The sequence below is a fragment of the Coffea arabica genome, chromosome 2c, assembly GCF_036785885.1.
Source record: "Coffea arabica cultivar ET-39 chromosome 2c, Coffea Arabica ET-39 HiFi, whole genome shotgun sequence".
Taxonomy (NCBI): domain Eukaryota; kingdom Viridiplantae; phylum Streptophyta; class Magnoliopsida; order Gentianales; family Rubiaceae; genus Coffea; species Coffea arabica.
The window spans coordinates 71,573,402-71,584,224 of NC_092312.1; the positions used below are offsets into that span (position 1 = coordinate 71,573,402).

The following is a 10,823-nucleotide window of genomic DNA, read 5'->3' on the forward strand; positions in this document are numbered from 1 at the left end:
GAGAAATTATCCTGAATACAAGACTATCCACTCGCCAAAAAAGAAAAAATTTTGTCTTTATCCAATGGAGTACTGCTAATTGAACAAATAAGGACCCCAAAATCTTAATTGTATTTGATATAAAACTAGTGAGCTCGAGAACCCTTTTATTTGTCTACTAGGCTTGCCAAGTTATTGATTTGACTGTGATAAAATTCTTAGAGAATTTTTTTATCATTAAGAAATCGCATCATCAATAGGAAAATTCTATTTATTTATCTCATGATTAGGTGCAATGAAGAGTTCTCAGAATAGAACTTCGTACGAGGTTACTGTTTTATGTAATGTCCATCTGAAGGTGATGGCAACATTTCTAAAATCTCAACGAAGTACTGGTTAAGGGAAAACTAGGAGTTAGAAAAGAAAAAAAGGTCCTCAAATCCTTTGAATCACCTTTCAAATCCTGGCATGAATTTTCCATGTCAACTGTTACAGTTTTTTCAAGGCAAAGACGCCTCTCTTGTACAGCTTATCCCCACCTTCTGCGGGTGAATAGTTGAGATTCATAGCTGGGGGCCTTGTCATATCATCCATCGCTTTGGAAGCCATTACTGCCTTGGCATTCCAATACCAGGGTTGAAGGTAAGGTGAAGAAATAGATGGAGAATATGAAGAGGGATGCAGCATTATTGATCCCCAGTCTCTTTCTCCAGGCTTTGGTTCCTTTATCCTCCTCCTGATTAACAAGCTTCCCACGTCTTCTTTTTTCATTTCCGATATGCTTCTCGATAGTGATAAGCAGATAAGAAGTACAAAAACTGCATCTTCTTCAGGCAGTACCTCCACTGCCAGTAGCTTCCAATTTAGAAGAGCAGTTGCTTTTCCGGTTGGCAACTCCTCTGAGAACCGGACCAGTGTTATAAATCCATCTTCTTCTTCTTCTTCTTCTTCTTCTTCTACTTCTTCGTCATCCGTATCGTTTGGTTTTTTGCAGATAGAAGAGTCTGAGGCTGATGATGACTTCTTGACTTGATACTGCATCTTCCTCCCTTTCAGCAACCTTACCTAGAATACACAGTTGTGATTTGTTATTTTGCATCGTTTGATAAATGCATGTTTCAGAAAATTGATCTTCAAAAATAGGGAATGAAACTGTGGGCTGTACCATCCTGTCAGTAGGTTCCTTGTTTCTTATGACAAAATTCAAGCCTGAACTGGATGTTGGAGACGCCCAACGTATTAATAGTTCATTTCCTGTTGAGATGTTCCATGAAGCTTGCCACTCCTCAGGTGGTTCTTGAGGTGTTGCAGTGCCTACAACTTTCTCTGCACTAGATGACAATTGCATGTAAAATAAGCACGGAGGTTGAGAAGGAAACAGCATCACTGAAGAACCAAAACAGGTGGAAGCAGTGAGAAAGAGCTACATTAAAGCACATACCAGGGGCTTTGCCGATCGAACTAGCAACGTAGGACCAAGAACCTTCACGAATCTCTATGATCCTGTCCTCCCATTTAACAGCTGAAGGTGTTTCGCCTCCTCTCCTCCAAAATCCTCCTCCCATCCTGGATCATTCTTAATCATTTGAAACTCAGCATATTGAATAAAGCAGACACTAATAAATGACTTCTTTCCGATAGCAATTACCTCATTCGGATGACAAAACACTCTCTTCCTGCATGGTCAAGGACAGTGCGAGACAGCCACCGACCAGCCTGAGGCCGATACTCATTCATTCTAAGTATTACATCTGATATCATTGCTCCTGAATCATCTGTGACCCGGTCTGGGACGCATTTCAACAAGTAGGGTGCTTGAACAGGTGGAGTGATTGAAGCATCTGCTTTAACTACTTGAACAATTTCTTTTGACCAAGTTAGAGAGCGTGCACGCAATAAATCATTCCAAAGAAATGTAATGCTACATTGCAGGTTACTTCCTTTAAAGCAACGGCCACCTCTCTGACGAAGTTCAAGTATCACTCCCTTTGTGCCAAACTCACAGTACAGATGCCAAGCTTTACGCCATGATTCTGATCTAAAGTCTAACAATGGTTTATCTAATTTGAGTTCCTTATGGCATCTAGCCATCCGGAGACGTAGAAATTCATTTGACATCTGTCTCTTCATTGCTCTTGTCTCTCTACTTAGCTTCACGGATATGCAGAACTGCACAGCAGGGTATTGGAGCAGTAAGGTGACTTTCACAACTTCCAATACTCCCCATTGGGCTTCCTCCAACCCAAGAAAGAAAATCGGAACACAAAGTTCTACGATATTTTCTGTAAAAATTAATTGCACTTACAGTCTCTAACATATCTCATTACATCCTATTCCTATGCAGTCATGCAGTTGTTTATGTTTTAAGCATTGAATCAAATCAGAACAAGATTTAAGTGAACCGAGCATTCAGCATCTTCCTATTGAGTGAATTGAGTGAATCATCAACGGCAAAATATAAAAATCTTTTGGATTCTTAATAGCTGATGAATGAAAAGATTTGAGTGAATTGAGCATTCAGCATCAATGGTTTCTGAAAAGCAAGCTAGAAGAAGCTAAAATTAGTTCCTTTATAGATGTTACATATATTAGAGTGGCAATTAATCTCAAACATCAAAATTGTGCCATTGAGATCCTCGAAGCCTAATGCAATTAGAGAATCACAAGCTTTTTTCTGCATTAAAAAGATCCAATTTTGGGATGTCACCCTAATTAGATACTTCGAAGAGGGGATATGATGTCCAGCTAGCAAGCTGATCCTAAGTTAAATAAGAAAACATGGTTTTCCTAAAAGTGTTCCTTTGTATTTATTTCAAATCTCTAATTTGGAAAGAACCACCAACTAACACCAATGATAAACTACTTGGTAATTCTCTGTAAGGCAAAGAAAGGCTTAATGACAAGGGCCACTGTACTTTCTTAGGCAGAGAGTAACTGTAAACCTATTCTCTCTCAAGATGTACAAGTTGCTAGAAGAACTACCACAAGTGAATACACCTTGAAGGCTAGATGTACGTGAGACTCATTTGAATGGAATTTCATCAGGTCAAGAAGAGTCCAAAGATACCTTTGTTGTCTAACTTCCTTTTAGATGTCTGTAAATTCCTACTTATCAGAGTCAATATATGTCAAGGAGTTGACTACAGTTACCATTTGTTGCATTTATTGTAGACATGTTGTATCAAATCATTTCATCTAAAACTTCTAGACGTTTTACCACTTGATAAGCAGACAATTTGCTAGTCTTCAACAACCAAGTTACCCATGCAAATTCAGTTGCTGGGTTTAGTCCAGGCACTGAACTAGGATCTTTTCTGTCCCTAAACCAAAAATATGTTTAATTTGTCAAAGCTGGAAAAATTTGGGATCAAGAAGAAAAATCTAGGTAAATGGACAACTGCCCTTGCACCAGACAAGAGCAAATGCAGTGAATTCTGCTGTGCAGCATCTGCCCAAAAAAAGCGAGTGGTTCCAACTCCCAAGCCTTCTTGAATCCCAAGTTGGTCTCACATGACACATAAAATCTTTTAGCTTTTAAAATATTGAATTCTTGAACAGATATCTTGACCGTGATTAAAGACTTAATGAAAGTTCGATCAAGCTGGAGCGTGGTGGATCATATGTCACCACTCACATGTTCTTTAGACCTGACTTGTACAAATTTGTTTCATGTACATGTGAAGGAATAATTAATTATAGGAGCTATATTAATCTAATTACATGTTCAACACTATTAGACCAACTTGCTAATTAAAGAAGTACCAACTGAAAGAATCAACCACCTAATATGGACACTGCCAACTAATAAATAGAAAAGGTGATATGGAAAGGGCCAATCCTAGACAAAGCACTCAAACAACTTGGTTAATGTTAAATCATGACTCACAGTTTCCTTGATCTTTCCTTTTTCTTTTTCCATGTTACAAAGTGCTAAAGCTAAAGGAACTAACCTCAAGCAAGAACCTTGGCGCCAAAGACCTGTACTTTGTATTAACATCCGTATCTGAGGCATCCCAATAAAAAGGTGGTTTGACATGAACAGCCCTCCCAATGGCTGAACCACCAGCTTTCTCATATGGTCGATCAAATATTTCCTCCCACATGTTTTTCGCTTCTTCTATCGCTCCTTCCTTCACATTCACATCATCCCATGCTCCATGTACCTTTTCAATATGCCCTTCCAACTCCTTAGTGTCTTGAGCATATACTGTAGGATAGCTCTAACAAATTGAATGGCAAAAATAAATAAACAAAATATGATAGATTATGTGAAGCACATATCAAAATTTGCACGAGTTCACGTATCTAGAGAGATTATTGTTTAGCGTTTAGGGCATACATTCTCTTCTTATCTTAGGACACCCATTCTTGTAAGCTTAAAGACAATATAGCAGGTTTGGGGCTCAACAAACTGCTGATTGAAACGTTTGGTGTTTTGCAGCAGATGCAAACATTGACGTATATGGTTGTACAAAATGTTCTTGTTTTCACTACATTATGAATCTAGACTGCAGTTCAAATTGTGTGGCTACATTTTCCAGCCATGGATTCACCCGTCAAAAATTAGTAAGGCTTATTGACAGGTAGATTGGTGGGAGCTCCAATCCTTACTATACTGTCAATCTTCCACTTGTGGTACTGGATGTCGAGATTTACTTTAGTGATCAGAACATTACTTCCAACTCTGAGGCAACATAATTGGCCTATCTTGAGTACTCTTAAGCACAATATTAAAGTAATGTCTACTAACTTTTAGACAATTATCATAAACCAGTATATTAAGCCATCTTCTACTGTTTCTGACCCAGTCATCAAGAAGTATGCTTCATTTGCCCTCATGTGATGCCCCACCACAGACCCCAAACAAGAAAAAAAAAACATACTTAGAAAAGGGCAGGAGGATGGAAAAGAAAAAGGCTGCAGCACCACTTGTTGCTTGATAGTGCAAAAACCTAAAAAGTAGGGATTTTCTGTGGAGGAAGTATGAGTCAGACTGAAGAAAAGAAAGAATGTATATTTGCTAGAACCAAAAGACCACCATGAATTTCAGAATAGCTCCATTTCCATTTGCCAGGCAAACCATGTAGATGTAGGTACACCAGAAAGCTGGGAAAACAAAGAATGAAAAATAAATGTGGTCACCTACCTGATGAGTCAGCCACATAAGTAGAACATCTGAAGGGGGCACCAATAGAGAGCACCTCTCGGAAATTCTGTTCAAACTGTACAGAAAGCCTTTATAGCTTTGTCTTGCTGCAATCAGATAGACAACCTCTGACCTGTATGGCTCATTAAATATGGTGTATAAATATCTCTGCTTCGACACTTGATCCAGAAGATCTTCATTTATTACACAAGGCTTCTCCAAATTTAACTCAAATTCACTCTCAAAAGGCTCGGATGGATATCTGTATTCCCAAATTTCTTTGCATCTGTTCAGTGCATACTCTTCATTTTCTTCATCAAAGATCGCTGCTTTCCCAATTAACTTCGAGAACCTTGACTTGCAATATTCTCTGTAACTGACCTGGAACGGAATTCAGAAAATAAGCATTATCAGTATAATCTTCGATGCAACCTTACTTCAATTTGATCAAGAATCGAACTTTATTTAACCCCAAAAAATTTAACTTGGATCGAGTACATAAATTTGATGGTTTTAGCTTCAGAACTTCTCTGTCTAGTGCATTTTTTTCTCGACTGTTAAGAGCAATATCATTCATTTAGTCTTAACTTGAATTTCACAATCACAAGGGGAAAATTCTGAATCTTTGTGGTGCAGCTAAAGCCATTAAATAAAAACTTACCGCATTCAAGGTGTGACAGAACCAAATCCATTCAACATCAAGTGGAGGAAGGACCATAGGAGGAGTTGAACCGACTGTGAGATCAGAGATGAGAGGCATCCAAAGCTGATCATATCTAAACATTTAAACCATCAAAATTTCCATCAGACGATAATTTTTGCTAAACTAAACCACACCCAGATGAGTTTAGCTGCTAATAAATCATCCCAAATCAAGAAATCAGTACCTTCTGATGGATTCAAGAATGCTGGGTTTCTGGTGAAGCCAGTCAGAGTCATCCACCAGTCTCAAGAACCCAAGATTATGCCTTGCAGCAGCTACAAGATCCACACTTAGTTTCACAGTTTCCTCCTCCGATATCTGACTTAGGCTCCTGATTGATCCAACATCGTCTGAAACTGACATTGCTTACCAAATTCTTCACATGCCTTCGGACACAGCACCCTATTTGTTCAACTCAACAAATCCATGACAACCTCTTGAAAAGCATGCTGCATGAGCGCACACAAAAGTAGTAAAAGAACTCGGCACGTGGTACATTTACATTTGATTCAACTATAGATTGTACTACTGATGGGACCAGAAAAGACAAGACCATTCATTGGTTCCAAGATGTAGTCAATTGGGTCATCAAAGGTTGTAAATTTCAATCTGTTCCTAGTAACGTGCAATGTGGAGTGCAAATTTCATAATAGTATAAGCTTATTCTTTGTAACACTGTTCTTTCCTTCTTCTTCTTCTTTTTTCTTTTGGTATGCGTAAAAAAAAAAGATGATGAAAATAGTGGAGGCATGTATCAATGAAAATTATCCCATTATATTATATGATTGGATGATGCAATGTTTTAATTAAATTATCTAGTAGCAGTTGAGAAGTTGCTATGGACATTAACGTTAGAATTGATTGAATCATGTTAAAATTGCAACAAATCTGTTAAATTAACATTATCCCCATTCTTGTGTGTTGTACATGTAGCATTATATGATGCATAATTTCGGTGGAATGTTCATACGATTCAACAAAGAAGTAACAAGTGTTGCATCCTCCATCAACGTTATGAGATGATAAATGTATTTTTGTAGGTAAAGTATAGTTGCTTTTCTTGACCTACTCTAAGGTGAGGTGTTCCCTTTCAATTGAATCTCCCATTCAACGTGGCATCAAAAATTAGATGTTAAAACTCCTAGTTGCAAATCACGTTAAATGGAATAATTGACGAGGCAACACATACAATAAAGGCAATATTCTCACTCTACATTAATTAGTGTACTCTTAATGTGTACTTACCAAAAAAAAATGATGAAAAGGGGGCATTATAACTTAATAAAAATAATGAAAAATGGGTATTTTAGCATTTTGTTTAAACCTTCCACCCCAAATGCCAGGCATAGAATATAGGATTGGAGTTTTGGAACTTGACAATGAGGAAGACTCGCTCCCTGACCACCACTGAACTGATCCTAATGGTTGGCTTATCCTAACATTTGTTAATTAGAGTTTTAGTGCTATTGAATTGTAATAGTTGTAATGTTCACTATTTGTGAGTCTATTATTATGGGTTTCTTGTAATATTATAAAAAAAATAAAAATCTTATATTAAGCGCCATGCGACTTAAATGACAGAAACAAATTAAATAATTACCAATTTCCTTGATTTTTAGGGTTTTTGATATTTGTTTCTGTCGTTTAGAAATGTTGTGATTTTCAATATCTTTTTGTAAATGGACCAAAAAAAAAAACTGTCTTTTTGGTAAATGAACACTTCTTAAGAATGTACTAGGCTAATTTGATACTATTTAGTAAGTCCCTTCTTCAAACCAGGCCAAATGAATTATTCACCGGAAGTTAAGCAAGACTGGATGAAGAATGTAGAAATTAGGCGCATGAGTACATGTGGGACGATGCAGCAAAAAACTGATACAAGAAGAATACACAGAGTTCTAAAATGAATCGATTGATTGGTCCCATCCTTTTCATTTCGCTATTGCACCACTAGGCACAAGGTATCAAAGCACTACTGGCAAATCTATAGTGATGGATTTGGGGTGATGTCTGATCATGATTTTTGCGTCCAAATCTCTACCTCATTATGTGGTTCTTCGCTTCCTTCCGCTTGGCTTTTGGTTGAAAGTGTCCATCTTTCATTGCATCATATCATTAGAAATGTTAGGTTAGCAAACCAGCAACCTAATTTAGATTTTCCATATAAAATTTTTTTGAAAAGCATATAGATTGACTTTACAGAATATAAAAACATTCCGCACCATATAGATTTTGCAATGTTTTGAGCTTAGGTTGGATTAAGCAGCCGTTTGAAAACCCGTTATTTTCTGTCAGTCAAAAACAAAACGTAAATACCTATTTCAGGAAAGGGTTGAATTAAATGATAAGATGGGAGGAATTGAAACAAAAATAAAGTTTAAATACTTAACTTATGATGCAATTGAGCGTAGAGGTGGGTTGAATAGTATAGAAGGAGGAGGGAGTGTAAGTGAGAGTTACATTTGAAGAAAGAAAACTCATGATATAGTTAAGTTCATTATCATAGAAAACAAATGTTCCCGAAAGGTCTACAACTTCCATCAATCCTTCTTTTGTGAAATCGAATGCAGCAGCACACCTTTTTATATCCTGTTGGCACAAAATTTTTTTTTTTTTGAAGAGGGATTATTTGGACAGAAATTTTGAGTTGGTATGTTTGGGGCAATTGGGCACTTTATTAACTGAATCATAATAGAAAAAAGGCATATTATAATGTCAAATTCGACAGTGTAGAAAATTAATTGTTATTTGTCACGTAAGTACTTGTCAGTCATCACAAATTACAAGCACTTTCTTTAGTGATAACAATAATTTCACATGCAGTAAGGCAACCTCATCGTGTTCAAGAATTTGCCAACATCTTCTCATAGGCAGAAGAAGCTTATACCTAATCTCTTTCATCAAACGTCAGAAATCCAGAATTGTTTACAGCTAATAGGAGTACTGTATTATATAGCAGTAAATGTAGTGATTACTTTAATAATTCCATGTTGTTGTATGAATCCACATTATTAATATTTGGAGATGATAAAATACACATAATCAATCAATCAGTATTTCATCAATTCAGATGAGAACATTCATTATTGTCCAAGTTCAAGTGAAAATTTTGGAAGCCCCCAGCGGAGTAGCTCAACCGGTGTAATTGTTCCCCTTTAGACATGTCCATTAGAGTTCGAGTCCCGCTATTAACGCGTTCGGAGTGGATTGGGACGTCCTCTCTCGGATCGCTGGAGATTCGTTGGGTTGAAGGCCCGGACACCCTCTGTCGAAAAAAAAAACAAAAGTGAAAATTTTGGAACTGATTCCCTCCTGCCTTATGACAGAAAATCTCCTACTTATAAAAAATAATAATAATAAAGTATCCCCCTAAAGAAAAAAAAAAAAGAGAGATACTCTAAGCACGTTTTAAGCTGGATGATACACCTTGAAGGTGATTGTTACAATTTCTTATCTAACAAGTAGATAGGTAAAGCTCATTACGTATTGATCTTGATAACCAACATTTTTCAATTAATATTGCATTAAGTAATGTAATCCGAGCTTGAGTTTGCATATACCAAAATAGATATTCAATGATTGAGAAGTAATAATTCATTGAACTACACAAGGAGAAAACGTCAAGGACGTTGCCACAATTTAAAACATTTTTTTTTTTCAGACAATGCCTGTTTAAGATTGATTTTGCGTATACCAAAATGGGAATTCAATGATGAAGAAGTAATAATTCATTGAACTTGAAGGAGACAGCATTAAGGACCTGGACAAAATTAAAACTTTTTAGGTCGAGGGATTGAATTCCAAAAGTAGTTGGCCAAACTCTCTTTGAGTATAGATCGAGGGATTGAATCCTTGACATCCAATAATAATTCTATCCTCGTGACCTAAGTTAGTTCTATTTCCATCGATTCCTTCTAATCCAATTGATCCAATAATAATTCTATCCCCTCGATCCCCGACCCCCGACCTCAGTGGTTCTATTCATCGCTCCCTTCCGGTCGGTTGCATTTGACCCAATTAAGACCTCCCTTAGACAGGTTAGTGTAAGAGTAACACAAGAGTAGCATTGAGCCCTCCCTTAGGTAGACTAGTATAGGAGTAACAGTAGTAATAATGTAGTTGAAAAACAAAAAATCAGCCTTGAGACCCATGGATTTCATCAGTGGCGTAGAAAGTGTCGATTGAAAGAAAAAAGTCAAAATCAAAGTGCCTTGAGGCCCATGGACTTCATTTATGTTGTTTTTCCCCACTCTTGCTCTTTCTTTGCTGATCAATTTAAGAATGCTAATTTCATCAATTAAACAAGATAGAAACCAGGTTCAACCAGACGCCCTAGCAATCAAAGGAATTATTCTCTCTTATGGAACTCTAAAGCTTGTCACTCTAGAAGGTTGATATTGACAGAGAGATTTCCAGAGCATCTTTTGATCCTTTGCCCCATCAAAGGTTAACTCAACTTTATACAACTTTACACTAAATGCCATGGAGAATACCAAGTCAATGCGCAGGTAAAAGAACAGAATTGGTACTGGAAGATATCTCATTGTACACCAATTTTCCTTATTTCCCTCTGATCAATTATCATGCATTCAAGAAAATCAAGTGTCAAACCCATCATCTTATCTATGTTTCAAGCAAAATTGGACCCCAAAGGAAAAAAAAAAAAGTGAAACAGAAAGTAAACAAAAGGGCTATTCCTGTTCCCTCAGAAAATGATAATTTACAAATTTCAATCAAAAAATGATTCAGAATTAGCATGGTTTGGATAAGAACATCACAGGGAACAAAAGCCCAGTTGTTTAGATTGCAATTCATCAAAACGGAAAATCCCAGATCCTAGGGCAACCTGGAAAATAAAAAGAAGTTAAAACAAAGGATTGAAGAAGCTCAAGCTCAGACAGATGTTGGAAAAAAGTCCATTCCTGGACCTTCTAGTTGGAAGCCAGAAGGCCTCATAATGAGCTGGGATTAACATTTATCATCATAGCATTCTTC

The 10,823-nt window shown here is 36.9% G+C and overlaps 1 protein-coding gene and 2 non-coding genes across 4 annotated transcripts; all 3 read right to left on the minus strand.

Annotated features, from left to right (window-relative positions):
- Positions 1–393: 393 nt before the first annotated feature.
- On the minus strand, positions 394–6,673 carry LOC113727736 (uncharacterized). 2 transcript variants are annotated; one of them, XM_027252058.2, is made up of 8 exons: positions 6,013–6,673; positions 5,787–5,901; positions 5,126–5,506; positions 3,930–4,142; positions 1,628–2,148; positions 1,421–1,545; positions 1,145–1,305; positions 394–1,044 (listed from the first exon to the last, which is right to left on the minus strand). In XM_027252058.2, the coding sequence occupies exons 1-8, from the start codon at positions 6,189–6,191 to the stop codon at positions 469–471; spliced, it is 2,271 nt and encodes a 756-aa protein (XP_027107859.1). In that variant the 5' UTR covers positions 6,192–6,673; the 3' UTR covers positions 394–468. The 2 variants fall into 2 exon arrangements, with proteins under 2 accessions (XP_027107859.1, XP_027107858.1); XM_027252057.2 differs by having other exon boundaries at positions 3,930–4,199; positions 6,013–6,668.
- Positions 6,674–10,526: 3,853 nt separating this feature from the next.
- On the minus strand, positions 10,527–10,613 carry LOC113728317 (small nucleolar RNA snoR53Y). The gene has a single exon (XR_003458045.1). It is a non-coding gene; the product is annotated as a small nucleolar RNA snoR53Y (small nucleolar RNA).
- Positions 10,614–10,713: 100 nt separating this feature from the next.
- LOC113728314 (small nucleolar RNA snoR69Y) lies at positions 10,714–10,823 on the minus strand. The gene has a single exon (XR_003458042.1). It is a non-coding gene; the product is annotated as a small nucleolar RNA snoR69Y (small nucleolar RNA).

Excerpts from the sequence above, each read along its gene's own strand:
- LOC113727736 (XM_027252057.2), bottom strand. The coding sequence starts at position 6,191 with ATGTCAGTTTCAGACGATGTTGGATCAATCAGGAGCCTAAGTCAGATA. Across the intron at positions 1,306-1,420 it reads TTCGATCGGCAAAGCCCCTG|AGAAAGTTGTAGGCACTGCA; the intron begins GTATGTGCTTTA and ends CATCTAGTGCAG. Across the intron at positions 1,045-1,144 it reads AGGAACCTACTGACAGGATG|GTAAGGTTGCTGAAAGGGAG; the intron begins GTACAGCCCACA and ends TGTGTATTCTAG.